Source organism: Ranitomeya imitator, chromosome 2, assembly GCF_032444005.1.
Source record: "Ranitomeya imitator isolate aRanImi1 chromosome 2, aRanImi1.pri, whole genome shotgun sequence".
Taxonomy (NCBI): Eukaryota; Metazoa; Chordata; class Amphibia; order Anura; family Dendrobatidae; genus Ranitomeya; species Ranitomeya imitator.
Window position 1 is genome coordinate 136364768 of NC_091283.1, and position 20265 is coordinate 136385032.

Below are 20265 nucleotides of genomic sequence, written 5' to 3' on the forward strand. Positions count from 1 at the left end.
TGCTGTTTTTAATTTGGATTTAATAAAGCACTTTTTATGAAGATGTGAGTGCCAACTATTATATACACCCGGATGAGTGCCATCCTGTCCTTCTGATAGATAATAAGGCAATCCCATCACTTATCATTTGTGTAGAAGATCTGGTTGGTGTTGGGCAGCTGTAAATACTTGGATAGGTACACATCGCGTAGGTGAACATCAATTACAATTACCAGAAGTGATTATTATTTGTATGTGTAGTCTATAAGTATAGGATGGCTGTAGGTTATCATTAGTCAAACCTAAGGGAAAAGTGTCCTTTTTTTCATACGATTATAAATAATTAACGCTTTGACTCTTCAGGTGGCTCAACCCCTCCTCGTTCTCTTTCTTCATGGCTATCCGCAAGGAAGATTGAAGGGAACCTGGACAGCGCTTCTGTCTGTGTGTCCTATGACCTGTACATGATTGGAACACAAGAAAATCCACAAGGAGACCGGGAATGGGCCGAGTTTCTTAGAACAACATTGATATCTCAAACAATGAATCAATATAAATTAGTAAGTTCTACATGCAAAACTTTCATGACAAGGTATGAAATGTACACACCTATCCCTTTATAAAAGATTTAGTATCTACATATAATGGAGAGAATATAGCACTGTAGATCCAATGGATTTATACACATACGTATTGGGGTCATTCATTATTTTAATGACTTATGGGTTTCCAATGTGTCAATAAAAATAGCTGTAGGTATGTGATTTATGGATGCGTTGTCCAAAAAGAATAGTAGTTTGGCAGCCCTGATTTCCAAAGACAAATGGCTGTCAACTGTTGGCCAGCAGCTAATTCTCCTGACTGTTTGTCAAACATGTTAAACATGGCTGCTGTTATGATCTGGTGGTTTAGGAACAACATGAGACAAGCTCTGAAGGAGGTGGTATCTGTACTGACCGCAGACCCTGAACCTAGCAGCGCAACTAGAAATAGCCGTGGGGGGTACCTGACGCTCCCTAGACCCCTCGGCACAGCCTAAGATCTAACTTCCCCTAAAGATAGAAACAGGAAACCTATCTTGCCTCAGAGAAAATCCCCAAAGGAAAGATAGCCCCCCACAAATATTGACGGTGAGAGGAGGGGAAAATAACATACGCAGAGATGAAATCAGATTTTAGCATAGGAGGCCAGTCTAGCTTGATAGATAGGAAAGGATACTGTGCGGTCAGTATAAAAACTACAAAACAATCCACACAGAGTTCACAAAATCTCCACACCTGACTAAAGGTGTGGAGGGTAAATCTGCTTCCCAGAGCTTCCAGCTAACAGAAAAAATCCATAATGACAAGCTGGGCAAAAATAGAATGCACAGAACAATAAGTCCACAACATGTGGACTGAAATGAGCAAAGCCAGAACTTATCTTTGCAGAACTGGTCAGGAAACCAGGAGAATCCAAGCAGAGATGTGAATCCAGCCAGAGAACATTGACAAGTGGCATAGGCTGAAGACTAGAGCCAGGTTAAATAGCAGAGCCAGGAGAGACGATTAGTGAAAGCAGCTGCTAAAGCTAAACCCAAGGAGCGGTAGTTCCACTCAAAACCACCAGAGGGAGCCCAAGGGCAGAATTCACAAAAGTACCATTTACAACCACCGGAGGGAGCCCAAGAACGGAATTCACAACAGTACCCCCCCTTGAGGAGGGGTCACCGAACCCTCACCAGAGCCCCCAGGCCGATCAGGATGAGCCAAGTGAAAAGCACGAACCAAATCGGTAGCATGGACATCGGAGGCAACAACCCAAGAATTATCCTCCTGGCCATAACCCTTCCACTTGACAAGATACTGGAGCCTCCGCCTCGAAAAACGAGAATCCAAAATCTTCTCAACCTCATATTCCAACTCTCCCTCAACCAACACCGGGGCAGGAGGGTCAACCGAGGGAACAACGGGCACCACATATCTCCGCAACAAAGATCTATGGAAAACATTATGAATGGCAAAAGAGGCTGGAAGAGCCAAACGAAAAGAGACCGGATTAATAATTTCAGAAATTTTATAAGGACCAATAAACCGAGGCTTAAACTTAGGAGAAGAAACCTTCATAGGAACATGACGAGAAGACAACCAAACCAAATCCCCCACACAAAGCCGGGGACCAACACGCCGACGGCGGTTAGCAAAACGTTGAGCCCTTTCCTGAGACAACGTCAAATTGTCCACCACATGAGTCCAAATCTGCTGTAGCCTGTCCACCACAGAATCAACACCAGGACAATCAGAAGGCTCAACCTGCCCAGAAGAAAAACGAGGATGAAAACCAAAATTACAAAAGAAAGGTGAAACCAAAGTAGCCGAACTAGCCCGATTATTAAGGGCAAACTCGGCCAACGGCAAGAAAGACACCCAATCATCCTGATCAGCAGACACAAAGCATCTCAAATAGGTCTCCAAGGTCTGATTAGTTCGCTCAGTTTGGCCATTAGTCTGAGGATGAAACGCCGAAGAAAAAGACAAATCAATGCCCATCCTAGCACAAAAGGCCCGCCAAAATCTAGAGACAAACTGAGAACCTCTGTCAGACACAATATTCTCCGGAATGCCATGCAAACGAACCACATGCTGAAAAAACAATGGAACCAGATCTGAGGAGGAAGGCAACTTAGGCAAAGGTACCAAATGGACCATTTTAGAGAACCGTTGACAAACAACCCAGATAACAGACATCTTCTGGGAAACAGGAAGATCCGAAATAAAATCCATGGAAATATGCGTCCAGGGCCTCTCAGGGACCGGCAAAGGCAAAAGCAACCCACTAGTGTGGGAACAGCAAGGCTTGGCCCGGGCGCAAGTCCCACAGGACTGCACAAAAGCACGCACATCGCGAGACAAGGAAGGCCACCAAAAGGACCTAGCAACCAAATCTCTGGTACCAAAAATCCCAGGATGACCAGCCAACACTGAACAATGAACCTCAGAAATTACCTTACTTGTCCATCTATCAGGAACAAACAGCTTCCCCACAGGACAGCGGTCAGGCCTATCAGCCTGAAATTCCTGAAGCACCCGGTGCAAATCAGGGGAGATAGCAGAAAGAATCACCCCCTCCTTAAGAATGCCAACCGGCTCAAGAACTCCAGGAGAATCAGGCGAAAAACTCCTAGAGAGGGCATCAGCCTTAACATTCTTAGATCCCGGAAGATACGAGACCACAAAATCAAAACGGGAGAAAAACAGGGACCATCGAGCCTGTCTAGGATTCAGCCGCTTGGCCGACTCGAGGTAAATCAGATTCTTATGATCGGTCAGGACCACAACACGGTGTTTAGCTCCCTCAAGCCAGTGTCGCCACTCCTCAAACGCCCACTTCATAGCCAACAACTCCCGATTGCCGACATCATAATTGCGTTCCACAGGCGAAAACTTTCTGGAAAAAAAAAGCACACGGTTTCATCAAAGAACCATCAGACTCCCTCTGAGACAAGACGGCCCCTGCCCCAATCTCAGAAGCGTCGACCTCAACCTGAAAAGGAGGAGAAACATCCGGTTGACGCAACACAGGGGCAGAAGTAAATCGGCGTTTAAGCTCTTGAAAGGCCTCAACAGCCTCAGAGAACCAATTCGTCACATCAGCGCCCTTCTTCGTCAAATCAGTAAGGGGCTTAACCACACTGGAAAAGTTGGCAATGAAACGGCGATAGAAATTAGCAAAGCCCAAAAATTTTTGAAGACCCTTCACAGATGTGGGTTGGATCCAGTCATGAATAGCTTGGACCTTAACAGGATCCATTTCTATAGACGAGGGAGAAAAAACAAAACCCAAAAAAGAGACCTTCTGAACTCCGAATAGGTACTTAGACCCCTTCACAAATAAAGCATTATCACGAAGGATCTGGAACACCGTCCTGACCTGCTTCACATGAGACTCCCAATCATTGGAAAAAATCAAAATATCATCCAAATATACGACCATGAATTTATCAAGATAATTGCGGAAAATATCATGCATGAAAGACTGGAACACAGATGGAGCATTAGAGAGTCCAAATGGCATGACAAGGTATTCAAAATGGCCTTCGGGCGTATTAAATGCAGTTTTCCATTCGTCACCCTGTTTAATACGAACAAGATTATATGCCCCTCGGAGGTCAATCTTAGTAAACCAACTAGCCCCCTTAATCTGAGCAAACAAATCAGTAAGCAAAGGCAAGGGGTATTGGAATTTGACCGTGATCTTATTAAGAAGACGATAATCAATACAGGGTCTCAAGGAGCCATCCTTCTTAGCAACAAAAAAGAAACCCGCTCCCAATGGTGACGAAGAGGGCCGAATATGCCCTTTCTCCAAAGATTCCTTAACATAGCTCCGCATGGCGGCATGCTCTGGAACAGACAGATTGAAAAGTCGGCCCTTAGGGAACTTACAACCAGGAATCAAGTTAATAGCACAATCACAGTCCCTATGTGGAGGAAGGGAACTGGACTTGGGCTCATCAAATACATCCTGGAAATCCGACAAAAACTCAGGGACCTCAGAAGAGGGGGAAGAGGAAATTGACATCAAAGGAACGTCACTATGCACCCCTTGACAACCCCAACTAGTCACAGACATAGTTTTCCAATCCAGCACCGGATTATGTTCCTGTAACCATGGAAATCCCAGCACAACAACATCATGCAGGTTATGCAACACCAGAAAACGGCAATCTTCCTGATGTGCAGGAGCCATGTACATAGTCATCTGTGTCCAGTACTGAGGTTTATCCTTAGCCAAGGGTGTAGCATCAATGCCCCTCAAAGGAATAGGGCTCGCCAAAGACTGCAAGGAAAAACCACAGCGCCTGGCGAATTCTAAGTCCATTAAGTTCAGGGCAGCGCCTGAATCCACAAATGCCATGACAGAAAAGGACGACAATGAGCAAATCAGGGTCACAGATAAGAGAAATTTAGGCTGTATCGTACTAATGGTAACAGACCTAGCGACTCTCTTAGTACGCTTAGGGCAATCAGAGATAACATGAGCAGAATCACCACAGTAAAAACACAGCCTATTCTGACGTCTGAATTCCTGCCGTTCTATTCTAGTCAAAATCCTATCACATTGCATAGGTTCAGGACTATGCTCAGAGGATACTGCCATATGGTGCACAGCTTTGCGCTCGCGCAGACGCCGATCAATCTGAATGGCTAGAGACATAGATTCGTTCAAACCGGCAGGCGTAGGAAAGCCCACCATAACATCTTTAAGGGTTTCAGAAAGACCTTTTCTGAAAATAGCAGCAAGAGCCTCTTCATTCCATTTAGTGAACACAGACCATTTTCAAAATTTCTGGCAGTATAACTCTGCTGCTTCCTGACCTTGACACAGGGCCAACAGTGTTTTCTCAGCATGCTCTACAGAGCTAGGTTTGTCATACAATAATCCGAGCGCTTGAAAAAATGCATCTACATTCAATAATGCCGGATTCCATGTTTCAAGAGAAAAAGCCCAGTCTTGCGGATCACCACGCAGCAGGGATATGATGATTTTCACCTGCTGAATGGGATCACCTGAAGAACGGGGTTTCAAAGCAAAAAACAATTTGCAGTTATTTTTAAAGTTCAAAAACTTGGATCTGTCCCCAAAGAACAAATCCGGAGTAGGAATTCTGGGCTCTAAAGCTGGAGTCTGGACAACATAGTCCTGGATACTCTGTACTCTTGCAGCCAGTTGATCCACACGAGAAAACAAACCCTGAACATCCATGCCAGAGCATATATCCTGCACCACCCAGATATCAAGAGGAAAAAAGAGGCAAACCAGAGCACAGAAAATAAAATGGTTCAGAACTTTCTTTTCCTTCTTTTGAGATACATTTAATTCATTTTTGGCCACTTGTACTGTTATGATCTGGTGGTTTAGGAACAACATGAGACAAGCTCTGAAGGAGGTGGTATCTGTACTGACCGCAGACCCTGAACCTAGCAGCGCAACTAGAAATAGCCGTGGGGGGTACCTGACGCTCCCTAGACCCCTCGGCACAGCCTAAGATCTAACTTCCCCTAAAGATAGAAACAGGAAACCTATCTTGCCTCAGAGAAAATCCCCAAAGGAAAGATAGCCCCCCACAAATATTGACGGTGAGAGGAGGGGAAAATAACATACGCAGAGATGAAATCAGATTTTAGCATAGGAGGCCAGTCTAGCTTGATAGATAGGACAGGAAAGGATACTGTGCGGTCAGTATAAAAACTACAAAACAATCCACACAGAGATTACAAAATCTCCACACCTGACTAAAGGTGTGGAGGGTAAATCTGCTTCCCAGAGCTTCCAGCTAACAGAAAAAATCCATAATGACAAGCTGGACAAAAATAGAATGCACAGAACAATAAGTCCACAACATGTGGACTGAAATGAGCAAAGCCAGAACTTATCTTTGCAGAACTGGTCAGGAAACCAGGAGAATCCAAGCAGAGATGTGAATCCAGCCAGAGAACATTGACAAGTGGCATAGGCTGAAGACTAGAGCCAGGTTAAATAGCAGAGCCAGGAGAGACGATTAGTGAAAGCAGCTGCTAAAGCTAAACCCAAGGAGCGGCAGTTCCACTCAAAACCACCAGAGGGAGCCCAAGGGCAGAATTCACAAAAGTGCCATTTACAACCACCGGAGGAAGCCCAAGAACGGAATTCACAACAGGCTGCATAGTTTGCCTTTATAGTACATCTATTTTTGCTGGTCATATTTTAATATTGAGTTATGATTTATTCAGTGTCACTCTGTTAGATTCTCTGTGACCTTTCTGTACTTGCTCCATAATCCATGAAAATGATGCATATGTCTTTGTTCCTTATTTAACCCCTCTATGACCTTAGACGTACTATCCCGTCGAGGTGCCCTGGGCTTATCTGACCCTGGACGGGATAGTACGTCATAGCCGATCGGCCGCGCTCACGGGGGGAGCGCGGCCGATCGCGGCCGGGTGTCAGCTGCTTATCGCAGCTGACATCCGGCACTATGTGCCAGGAGCGGTCACGGACCGCCCCCGGCACATTAACCCCTGGCACACCGCGATCAAAGATGATCGCGATGTGCCGGCGGTGCAGGGAAGCACCGCGCAGGGAGGGGGCTCCCTGCGGGCTTCCCTGAGCCCCCCGCAGCAACGCGATGTGATCGCGTTGCTGCGAGGGTCTCCTCACCTCCCTCCCTGCTCGAGCCCCGGATCCAAGATGGCCGCAGATCCGGGTCCTGCAGGGAGGGAGGTGGCTTCACAGAGCCTGCTTAGAGCAGGCACTGTGAAGGCTGCAGCGCTGCATGTCAGATCAGTGATCTGACAGAGTGCTGTGCAAACTGTCAGATCACTGATCTGTGATGTCCCCCCCTGGGACAAAGTAAAAAAGTAAAAAAAAAATTTTCCAAATGTGTAAAAAAAATAAAAAAAAATATTCCAAAATAATGAAAAAAAAAAAAAAATATTATTCCCATAAATACATTTCTTCATCTAAATAAAAAAAAACAAACAATAAAAGTACACATATTTAGTATCGCCGCGTCCGTAACGACCCGTCCTATAAAACTGTCCCACTAGTTAACCCCTTCAGTAAACACCGTAAGAAAAAAAAAAAAAAAACGAGGCAAAAAACAACGCTTTATTATCATACCGCCGAACAAAAAGTGGAATAACACGCGATCAAAAGGACAGATATAAATAACCATGGTACCGCTGAAAGCGTCATATTGTCCCGCAAAAAAAGAGCCGCCATACAGCATCATCAGCAAAAAAATAAAAAAGTTATAGTCCTGAGAATAAAGCGATGCAAAAATAATTATTTTTTCTGTAAAATAGTTTTTATCGTATAAAAGCACCAAACCATAAAAAAATGATATAAATGAGGTATCGCTGTAATCGTACTGACCCGAAGAATAAAACTGATTTATCAATTTTACCAAACGCAGAACGGTATAAACGCCTCCCCCAATAGAAATTCATGAATAGCTGGCTTTTGGTCATTCTTCCTCACAAAAATCGGAATAAAAAGCGATAAAAAAATGTCACGTGCCCAAAAATGTTTTCAATAAAAACGTCAACTCGTCCCGCAAAAAACAAGACCTCACATGACTCTGTGGACCAAAATATGGAAAAATTATAGCTCTCAAAATGTGGTATTGCAAAAAATATTTTTTGCAATAAAAAGGGTCTTTCAGTGTGTGACGGCTGCCAATCATAAAAATCCGCTATAAAAGTAAATCAAACCCCCCTTCATCACCCCCTTAGTTAGGGAAAAATAAAAAAAAATGTATTTATTTCCATTTTCCCATTAGGGCTAGGGTTAGGGCTAGGATTAGGGTTAGGGTTAGGGCTAGGGTTAGGGCTAGGGTTAGGGCTAGGGTTAGGGCTAGGGTTAGGGCTAGGGCTAGGGTTAGGGCTAGGGTTAGGGCTAGGGTTAGGGTTAGGGCTAGGGTTAGGGCTAGGGTTAGGGCTAGGGTTAGGGTTAGGGCTAGGGTTAGGGCTAGGGTTAGGGCTAGGGTTAGGGTTAGGGCTAGGGTTAGGGCTAGGGTTAGGGTTAGGGCTAGGGTTAGGGTTAGGGCTAGGGTTAGGGCTAGGGTTAGGGCTAGGGTTAGGGTTAGGGTTGGGGCTACAGTTAGGGTTGGGGCTAAAGTTAGGGTTAGGGTTTAGATTACATTTACAGTTGGGAATAGGGTTGGGATTAGGGTTAGGGGTGTGTCAGGGTTAGAGGTGTGGTTAGGGTTACCATTGGAATTAGGGTTAGGGGTGTGTTTAGATTAGGGTTTCAGTTATAATTGGGGGGTTTCCACTGTTTCGGCACATCAGGGGCTCTCCAAACACGACATGGCGTCCGATCTCAATTCCAGCCAATTCTGCGTTGAAAAAGTAAAACAGTGCTCCTTCCCTTCCGAGCTCTCCTGTGTGCCCAAACAGGGGTTTACCCCAACATATGGGGTATCAGCGTACTCAGGACAAATTGGACAACAACTTTTGTGGACCAATTTCTCCTGTTACCCTTGGGAAAATACAAAACTGGGGGCTAAAAAATAATTTTTGTGGGAAAACAAAAAGATTTTTTATTTTCACGGCTCTGCGTTATAAACTGTAGTGAAACACTTGGGGGTTCAAAGTTCTCACAACACATCTAGATAAGTTCATTGAGGGGTCTAGTTTCCAATATGGGGTCACTTGTGGGGGGTTTCTACTGTTTAGGTACATTAGGGGCTCTGCAAACGCAATGTGACGCCTGCAGACCAATCCATCTAAGTCTGCATTCCAAATGATGCTCCTTCCCTTCCGAGCCCTCCCATGCGCCCAAACGGTGGTTCCCCCCCACATATCGGGTATCAGCGTACTCAGGACAAATTGGACAACAACATTTAGGGTCCAATTTCTCCTGCTAACCTTGGAAAAATACAAAACTGGGGGCTAAAATATAATTTTTGTGGAAAAAAAAATATTTTTTATTTGCACGGCTCTGCGTTATAAACTGTAGTGAAATACTTGGGGGTTCAAAGCTCTCACAACACATCAAGATGAGTTCCTTAGGGGGTCTACTTTCCAAAATGGTGTCACTTGTGGGGGGTTTCTACTGTTTAGGTACATTAGGGGCTCTGCAAACGCAATGTGACGCCTGCAGACCATTCCATCTAAGTCTGCATTCCAAATGGCGCTCCTTCCCTTCCGAACCATCCCATGCGCCCAAACGGTGGTTCCCCCCCACATATGGGGTATCAGCGTACTCAGGACAAATTGGACAACAACTTTTGGGGTCCAATTTCTCCTGTTACCCTAGGGAAAATACAAAACTGGGGGCTAAAAAATAATTTTTGTGGGAAAAAAATTTTGTTTTATTTTTATGGCTCTGCATTATAAACTTCTGTGAAGCCCTTGGTGGGTCAAAGTGCTCACCACACATCCAGATAAGTTCCTTAGGGGGTCTACTTTCCAAAATGGTGTCACTTGTGGGGGGTTTCAATGTTTAGGCACATCAGTGGCTCTCCAAACGCAACATGGCGTCCCATCTCAATTCCTGTCAATTTTGCATTGAAAAGTCAAACGGCGCTCCTTCCCTTCCGAGCTCTCCCATGCGCCCAAACAGTGGTTTACTGCCACATATGGGGTATCAGCGTACTCGGGACAAATTGGACAACAACTTTTGAGGTCCAATTTCTTCTCTTACCCTTGGAAAAATAAAAAATTGGGGGCAAAAATATAATTTTTGTGAAAAAATATGATTTTTTATTTTTACGGTTCTGCATTATAAACTTCTGTGAAGCACTTGGTGGGTCAAAGTGCTCACCACACCTCTAGATAAGTTCCTTAGGGGGTCTACTTTCCAAAATGGTGTCACTTGTGGGGGGTTTCAATGTTTAGGCACATCAGTGGCTCTCCAAACGCAACATGGCGTCCCATCTCAATTTCTGTCAATTTTGCATTGAAAAGTCAAACTGCGCTCCTTCCCTTCCGAGCTCTCCCATGCGCCCAAACAGTGGTTTACTGCCACATATGGGGTATCAGCGTACTCAGGACAAATTGGACAACAACTTTTGAGGTCCAATTTCTTCTCTTACCCTTGGAAAAATAAAAAATTGGGGGCAAAAATATAATTTTTGTGAAAAAATATGATTTTTTATTTTTACGGTTCTCCATTATAAACTTCTGTGAAGCACTTGGTGGGTCAAAGTGCTCACCACACATCCAGATAAGTTCCTTAGGGGGTCTACTTTCCAAAATGGTGTCACTTGTGGGGGGTTTCAATGTTTAGGCACATCAGTGGCTCTCCAAACGCAACATGGCGTCCCATCTCAATTCCTGTCAATTTTGCATTGAAAAGTCAAATAGCGCTCCTTCCCTTCCGAGCTCTCCCATGCGCCCAAACAGTGGTTTACTGCCACATATGGGGTATCAGCGTACTCAGGACAAATTGGACAACAACTTTTTGGGTCCAATTTCTCCTGTTACCCTTGGTAAAATAAAACAAATTGGAGCTGCAGTAAATTTTTTGTGTAAAAAAGTTAAATGTTCATTTTTATTTAAACATTCCAAAAATTCCTATTAAACACCTGAAGGGTTAATAAACTTCTTGAATGTGGTTTTGAGCACCTTGAGGGGTGCAGTTTTTAGAATGGTGTCACACTTGGGCATTTTCTATCATATAGACCCCTCAAAATGACTTCAAATGAGACGTGGTCCCTAAAAAAAAATGGTGTTGTAAAAATGAGAAATTGCTGGTCAACTTTTAACCCTTATAACTCCCTAACAAAAAAAAAAATTGGTTCCAATATTATGCTGATGTAAAGGAGACATGTGGGAAATGTTACTTATTAAGTATTTTGTGTGACATATCTCTGTGATTTAATTGCATAAAAATTCAAAGTTTGAAAATTGCGAAATTTTCAAAATTTTCGCCAAATTTCCGTTTTTTTCACAAATAAACGCAGGTACTATCAAAGAAATTTTACCACTATCATGAAGTACAATATGTCACGAGAAAACAATGTCAGAATCACCAGGATCCGTTGAAGCGTTTCGGAGTTATAACCTCATAAAGGGACAGTGGTCAGAATTGTAAAAATTGGCCTGGTCATTAACGTGCAAACCACCCTTGGGGGTAAAGGGGTTAAAGTGGTTGCCCACTACTTGGACAACCTCTTCTCGTTCCCCATGTTAGGTCCTGTTAAAATAATAACACCTTTATTCACCTCCCTTGCCGACACCGTTCCAGCTGTGTTGGCACTCACATTCCCAGGGCTCATGTGACCTGGTTATGTCACCTGAGCCATGCGCCCAATCAGCATTGGCGTCACTGTCCCTGGGGACTGCTGCTGCTGTGATCACAGATCAATTACGCAGCAACCAGCCCACAGACAGCACAGGACTGGATTGCAGGAGACACAGGAGTTTGTAGGAGGATCTCAGTGTCCACCAATGATTTTTCTTTCTCTCAGGTACACAGAGGATCCCTGTTCCTTCCTTTTGGAGCATGGCAGTGTGTCCAAACAGTAATTTCCTACTGCATATGGGGTATCTGTGTACTCAGGAGAAATTGAACAAATTTTGAGGTCCATTTTCTCTTGCTACCCTTGTGAATATAAAAAAATTGGAGCAACAATTTTGTAGGAAAAATTAGATTTTTTTATTTTCACGGCTCAACATTATAAAAATCTGTGAAGCACCTGGGGTTTTAAGGTTCTCACCACACGTCTAGATAAATTCTTTGAGGGGTCTAGTTTCCAAAATAGGGTCACTTGTGGGGGTTTCCACTTTTTAGGCACATCAGGGGCTCTCCAAACGCAACATGGAATTTGCTATCTTTTCCAGCCAATTTTGTGTTCCAAAAGTCAAATGTTGTTCCTTCCCTTGCGAGCCCTGCCATGCGCCCAAACAGTAGTTTTCCACCACATATGGGGTATCAGTGGATTCTGGAGAAATTGGACAACAAATGGTATGGTCCATTTTCTCCTGTTACCCTTGTGAAAATGCTAAATTTGGGGCTAAAGAACAATTTTGTAGGAAAAGGGAAAATTTTAATTTTTTACTTTGATATTGCTTTAATTCATGTGAAGCACCTGAAAGGTTAATAAACTTCTTGAATGTGGTTTTGAGCAGTTTGAAGGATGCAATTTTTATAATGGTGTCACTTTTGGGTATTCTCTGTCACATGAGCCCCTCAAAGTCACTTCAAATGTGATTATACATTCTGATCACAGTAATAACTAAGAACTTCACATTTTTGTTTAGTTTCAATAGGTCAATGTACAGTATAATATTTTGATTCTTCCATGTCTCGTTTTCTATAGTTATGTAATACTCACCTTTCAACACCTCCATAGATCCAACTTAGGCTTTTCTTGGGGTTTCTGCCGACTCTGTAAGCAATGTCTGCTCTTTTTGGAAGCCACCATGGCCACTGCAGCTAATCACAAGTGGCAAAAAGAAAATAAAAACATTAGATGTTGTGGTCTTTTAGTCACCTGTGATTGGATGCAGCGGTCCTTTGCAGACATGCCTTTCAGAGCATAAAGGTGAGTATTCCTCTATTTATTATTACTTATTTATATAGCACCATTAATTCCATGGTGCTGTATAGCTTTTAATTAAACCATTAATATCTAGATAAATGCTTTTCAGTGTTGCACAACCCTTTTACACCTCTAATTTAGGTTACATGAAGGAATGAAATGTACGTATGTTCAGCTTGTGTGTTCACTAAGACATTTCAGTGGTTTACCTTCTTTTTCTACCAAGGTTTGTGTTCACTCCCTTGGTGGGATAAAACTTGCATTACTGGTAAGAGAAGAATATGAATATTTCATCTCAAATGTGCATACATCAACTGTGAGAACGGGGATCAGCAACACCTTAGGTATGACTCTCAACACGGGATAATCTGATCCTACAATGTGTTCATTATCACATATATAATGGAAAAAACCTAATGATCTCATTGTCCATAGTAATGATATAATAATTATTGTAGGTATCAGAGGTGCTGTTGGTGTCTCCTTCAATTTCAACCTGGTGTCATTGGGTTTTGTTAATTGTCACCTTATGTCTGGAATAGAGAAAGTCCAAAAGTGAGTAGATCCATCTTTGTATGGGTATATATACTGTATTTCTCATTGCATGTTGTTCTGATTCTCAGAGTCTTGTCCTTATCAGATCAATTGTTGCAGGAGGAACCAGAAATTTGGGGATATCCTACGAGGTCTAACACTTGGAGATGAAACTTTAAGAAGCTTCCAGCTGCCTCTGAGACTAACATACCTGTTTTGGGCTGGCGATTTAAACTATAAACTAGACATGCCTTTTCAGGTATAGTCAGAGAACTGTCTACTGATAGTCTAAAAGGGAACGTGTCCTCATAAAATAGCCTATTGTTTAAAGGGAACCTGTCACCCCCAAAATCGAAGATGAACTAATCCCACCAGCATCAGGGGCTTATCTACAGCATTCTCGAATGCTGTAGATAAGCCCCCGATGTATCCTGAAAGATGAGAAAAAGAGGTTAGATTATACTCACCTGGTGGGCGGCCCGATCCGATGGGCGTCGTGGTCCTGTCCGGGGCCTCCTATCTTCATAGGATGGCGTCCTCTTCTTGTCTTCACGCTGCGGCTCTGGCGCAGGCGTACTTTATCTGCCCTGTTGAGGGCAGAGCAAAGTACTGCAGTGCGCAGGTGACAGGCCTCTCTGACCTTTCCCGGGGCCTGCTCACTGCAGTATTTTGCTCTGCCCTCAACAGCGCTGGACATCATCGTAAGAAGATGGGAGGCCCCAGACCGGACCGCGACGCCCATCGAACTGGACTGCAGCGGGACCGCCCCTGGGTGAGTATAATCTAACCTCTTTTTCTCATCTCTCAGGATACAACGGGGGCTTATCTACAGGATTCCAGAATGCTGTAGATAAGCCCCTGATGCTGGTGGGCTTAGCTCATCTTCGATTTTGGAGGTGACAGGTTCCCTTTAAGTCAGGTTTTTGTGTTACATATAATTTTTCAAAAATCTAAGTAATTTTTTTATATCACAAATTTCATTTTAAAAAACAAATGTAGTAATCTTGCAATTTTCACGTTGGAACTAATTGTAGACACATACTGGGGCTATTTTAGACACATAGTTCCTGTCCTTTCAGGAAGAGTTTTCAACAAGCTCATTATCATCAGAGGCAGGATTACAATGACAGGTAACACCTCTATACACAGTTACACAGCATATCCACCAATCAAAATAGGAAATGTCACAGCTCCACTGCTCCCCCTTTTTCTGGTGATACATTCCCTTTATAGCAAAAAAATCCAATGTGGCTAACAAAAATGTTCTAAAGTGAATGTGTTACGGGGCTACCGCAACAGAGAGGTTCAAGGAAACCGCAGCGGTCTGGGCCTCGTTCACACACGATGAACAGAAGCTCTTCTCCTGAATTCTGACCTGGCTGTCTTATGCCAGCAGGGCAGGAGTTAAACCTTGTTACTGAAGTTACTGAGAGCTTGGTCTCTCAGCTGATTTGGTTTTTGTAATCTCCGCTCCTATATAGAGTCAGCTTTGACTACAACTCTTGTCAGTGATCAGTTCTGCTGCCTGGCTTGGAGTGGGAAGGAGCGCGGTGTTAGGAGCTTGGAGGTTTATTTACAGAGATTGGTGTCTGCTGTTTTGGTTGCATATTAAACCTGTTTTCCTTCCTAGTTTTTTCCTTCTCTTCCCTTCTCTGTGTTTCCTCTGTGGTTGTGTGAGCATTTGGTGAGTTTGAGATTTTAGTTACCTTGTCTGCATATCCTGTTTAATTGTCGTATTTATACATTGGTGCAGTCCACCTCCCTTGGGGGGGGAGAGGGGGCCACTGATAGGGCCTGCACAGGAGACAGGGATATGCTGGCGGCTCATGCATCCTAACCATTATAGGAACCCCTGAGATAAGGGAAAGTCAAGGCCCCATTATAGTGGCAGGGACAGGTGCGTGTCCCAGTAAGCCGTCCTTCCCCTTTATCGCCGTTAATGGCGTGACAGAATGACTTCCAAATGTGGATTGTGTTGATTGAACAATCTGTTGCCCTATCCTAGTGCCTATGCACAGTGCCTACACTTCCCAAACTTCATGTTCTGCTCTCTGGAGGGTACATTTCAGTTTCTCAATTCAATCCTATAATATTCTGCAGTAAGCCATAAGCCATTTTTTGTGTCAATTATTCTTACACCTGATCCAGAGTTTTTTGTTCCTTGCATGTAGGATGTTCTGCAGTGCATCTACAGTGGTCAGCACCAACTATTGCTTCCGGTGGATCAACTGAACCAAGAACGTGAAAAGAAGAAAATCTTCCTGGGATTCAGTGAGAAGTTTAACACTGTTCTACTACTATATATATGGAGTACCATCGCATTCAGAATAAATTGCGTAACAAATTATGGGTTCCATTTTCACCTATTATCCATTGTGAAAATTTCAAACTTGCGGCTAAAACTACATTTTCAGGAAAAAAATGAAAATTTTCAATATGATGACATAATGTTATTCTATTCTGTGTAGTACGTACTGTGGGTTCAAAATGCTCACCATACCCCTGGATAAAATCTATGAGGGGTAAAGTTTCCAAAATGGGGTCACTTGTGGGTTTCTTTTCACTGTTTAGGCAAATCAGAAGCTCTCAAAATGTGACAGGACTCCCGCAGACCATTTTATAAAGTCTACGTTCCAAAATAACTCACTTCTTTTTCGAGCCTAGCTGTGCACTCATACAATAGTTTTTCCCCCACATATGGGGTATGGGAGGACTCAACTCAGGAGAAATTGCACAACAAATTTTGGGTTCCACTTTCTGCTGTTACACTTGTGAAAGTACATTTTTGTGGGAAAAATTATTTTTTTCATTTTTGGCTCTACGTTATAAAGTTCTGTGAAACACCGGGGGTTCAAGGTGCTCACCATACATCTAGATACATTCTTTGAGCGTTCTAGTTTCCATAAAGGGGTCACTTGTGTGGGGATTCAACTTTTTAAGCACATTAGGGGCTCTACAAACGCGACATGGCATCTACTCTCGATGACAGCCATTTTTGTGCTCCAAAATTCAAACGGTGCTCCTTCCCTTCAGAGCCCTACGGGCATCCACACAATAGTTTTCCCTCACATATGGGGTATTGGTGTACTCAAGAGAAATTGCACAATAAATGTTGGGGTCTATTTTCACCTGCAACCCTTGCAAAAATAAAAAAAATTGGGGCTAAAGTAAAGTTTTTGGGAAATTCCTTCCACATCGCTTTAGTTTCTGTGACGCACCTGAAGGGTTAATAAACTTCTTGATTGTGGTTTTGAGGGGTGCAGATTTTAGAATGGTGTCACTTTGGGGTATTGTCTGTCATATTCCAGAGTTATTACCTCATAAAGTGACACTGGTCATATTTTAAAAATTTGGCCTGGTCATTAAGGTTAAAATTGGCTCTGTCAGTAAGGAGTTAACATAACTTGAACCCTCCTTTATTGTTATTATTATTTCTTTTTCAGAGGAGCATCCAATCGCATTTCCACCCACTTGTCGCTACGAGAGAGGTTCCCGTTCATATGATTTGCAGAAAGCAAAGAAAACTGGAGTGAGACTAATTTACTGAATTTCTACATTTTTTCTCTGCTACTTCTTAATGTGTCCATCTATCTATTATCCATATCTGAATTATTAAGAAAAAAATGTGATTTAGTAGTATGAAATGTTCCTGCATCTTGGTTAAAACAACAAAAGGTGCAGTTTTGTTTCCTTTATTTGAAATCATAAAAGTAAAAATAAATCAAGGCAATGAAAACTATAGGTTGAAAAACTTTTGGTGACAGCAGAAGTTTGTGTACATTTAAAAAACTTCAGAGATGCTGAAGAAAGTAATCACTGAGAGTGCAATACAACTGATGCCAAGAGCTTTGTAGTATAAAGTGATTTTCTTACAATCCATATGCCATACATATGTGATTAGTTGCAGCCTGACAGATGGGACCCTTATGAACCTGGTTATACAGATTATTATGACTGCAATTGTCATAATATTACAATTTCCAGTGAGTGCGGCTGATGTCTTCATATCAGAATTATGGGCTGTAGGCATCTATCACTTATAATTATAATGATTTTTTATGGTTTTCAAATGTGTCCATAACATTTTTTGTCTGTCCATGATTTTTTGATAAGCTGTCCAGAAAAACATAAAAAGTCAAGTTGGCAAGGGTTGCTTGATCATATCAATAATAAATAGGCTTCTAATAGTTTTCACTCTGTTCAATTTGTTTTTTATAAAGACCAGAATATTTTCACCATCCTGGAGTGATCGTATTCTGTGGACATCATACCCAGGCACTGAGGTTAAATGTACCTCTTATGGTAAGATGAAAAAAATAAACATTGGCTTGCGTTTAAGATATCCCCTAAAGGGGTTTTTCAGGCATATTATATTGATACCTTTCATTAAATAGGACATCAAAATCAGATTGGTGTGGGTCCAACACCTGACACCCCCACCGATTAGCTGCTAGCAGCTCTGGTAGCTGGATGTAAATATTCAATGGAGCTGTACTGCAGTACTCAGCAGCAGACGCTACATATTGAATGGAGCTGTACTGCAGTACTCAGCAGCAGATGCTGCCTATTAAATGGAGCTGTACTGCAGTACTCAGGAGCAGACGCTACACATTGAATGGAGCTGTACTGCAGTACTCAGGAGCAGACGCTACACATTGAATGGAGCTGTACTGCAGTACTCAAAAGCAGACGCTACACATTGAATGGAGCTGTACTGCAGTACTCAGCAGTAGACGCTATACATTGAATGGAGCTGTAATGCAGTACTCAGGAGCAGACGCTACACATTGAATGGAGCTGTACTGCAGTACTCAAAAGCAGACGCTACACATTGAATGGAGCTGTACTGCAGTACTCAGCAGTAGACGCTATATATTGAATGGAGCTGTACTGCAGTACTCAGCAGCAGACACTGCACATTGAATAGAGTTCTACTGCAGTACTCAGCAGCAGACGCTATATATTGAATGGAGCTGTCCTGCAGTACTCAGCAGCAGACGCTATATATTGAATGGAGCTGTACTGCAGTACTCAGCAGCAGACGCTATATATTGAATGGAGCTGTACTGTAGTACTCAGCAGCAGACGCTATACATTGAATGGAGCTGTACTGTAGTACTCAGCAGCAGACGCTATACATTGAATGGAGCTGTACTGTAGAATTCAGCAGCAGACGCTATACATTGAATGGAGCTGTACTGCAGTACTCAGCAGCAGACGCTATACATTGAATGGAGCTGTAGTGCAGTACTCAGCAGCAGACACTATATATTGAATGGAGCTGTACTGCAGTACTCAGCAGCAGATGCTACACATTGAACGGAGCTGTACTGCAGAACTCAGCAGCAGACACTATACATTGAATGGAGCACTACTGCAGTACTCAGCAGCAGACGCTACACATTGAATAGAGCTGTACTGCAGTACTCAGCAGCAGACGCTACACAATGAATGGAGCTGTACTGCAGTACTCAGCAGCAGACGCTACACAATGAATGGAGCTGTACTGCAGTACTCAGCAGCAGACACTATATATTGAATGGAGCTGTACTGCAGTACTCAGCAGCAGATGCTACACATTGAACAGAGCTGTACTGCAGTATTCAGCAGCAGACGCTACGCAATGAATGGAGCAGTACTGCAGTACTCAGCAGCAGACTCTACACATTGAATGGAGCAGTACTGCAGTACTCAGTAGCAGACGCTACACATTGAATGGAGCTGTACTGCAGTACTCAGCAGCAGACACTACGCAATGAATGGAGCTGTACTGCAGTACTCAGCAGCAGACGCTACACATTGAATGGAGCTGTACTGCAGTACTCAGCAGCAGATGCTACACATTGAATGGAGCTGTACTGCAGTACTCAGCAGCAGACGCTATATATTGAATGGAGCTTTACTGCAGTACTCAGCAGCAGACGCTATATATTGAATGGAGCTGTACTGTAGTACTCAGCAGCAGACGCTATACATTGAATGAAGCTGTACTGCAGTACTCAACAGCAGACGCTATACATTGAATGGAGCAGTACTGCAGTCCTCCGCAGCAGATGCTACACAATGATTGCAGCTGCATTGCAGTACTTGGCGGCAGCAACTACCCATTGGATGGAGTAACACAGACCTCTCCAATCAGAGTTTACGTCCAGCTTTTGCTGTAGCTAATAACTTCTCATTGGTGGGGGTACCAGGTGTCAGCCTACCACTGAGCTGATATTGATGACTTTTTCATATGCTTTGAACATTTCTTTAATACACTAAATATAGTATATATAAACTGTTCAGAACATTTTGCATCTCTGTAGACTATGCTTTACTATAAATTGGAGGAATGTCTTTAAGGATTTATCAAGGGCTTTGATGCATAGATTATCAATATCAGATAGATAATTAGGGATCCAACACTGGCATCTCCACTGATTATCTTTTATGTGCTTCTGCACTACCCAGATGTAAGCAGTGTACAGAGCTGGAACAGCACAGCTCTGTGTAGAGTCCACTCTTGTGTAGCACACCTAACACTACGTACAACAAGGAACTGCAGCAGCTAATAACGACTGATTGTTGGAGGGCGTATGTCGGATCCCCACTGTTCTGATATTTCTCCTTCACCCCTTTAAGCTTCCATATATTTTTTAGATTGTACAGATGACATTGTAACCAGTGACCATTCACCAGTGTTCTCCACATTTGAGGTTGGACTTCGTGCTTTCCCTCAAGGAGGTAAAATACAAAGT

The 20265-nt window shown here is 43.1% G+C and overlaps 1 protein-coding gene across 2 annotated transcripts in view; it reads left to right on the forward strand.

Moving 5' to 3' along the window:
• The window catches only part of LOC138662140 (phosphatidylinositol 3,4,5-trisphosphate 5-phosphatase 2B-like), a 148513-nt gene that overhangs the window by 101336 nt on the left and 26912 nt on the right, over nucleotides 1-20265 (forward strand). For both annotated transcript variants that reach the window (XM_069747322.1, XM_069747323.1), the window contains exons 10-17: nucleotides 343-539; nucleotides 13218-13335; nucleotides 13450-13546; nucleotides 13646-13784; nucleotides 15697-15796; nucleotides 16969-17054; nucleotides 17746-17827; nucleotides 20168-20251. In XM_069747322.1, the coding sequence (XP_069603423.1) occupies nucleotides 343-539; nucleotides 13218-13335; nucleotides 13450-13546; nucleotides 13646-13784; nucleotides 15697-15796; nucleotides 16969-17054; nucleotides 17746-17827; nucleotides 20168-20251 (903 nt within the window). The remainder of the gene's footprint in view (nucleotides 1-342; nucleotides 540-13217; nucleotides 13336-13449; nucleotides 13547-13645; nucleotides 13785-15696; nucleotides 15797-16968; nucleotides 17055-17745; nucleotides 17828-20167; nucleotides 20252-20265) is intronic.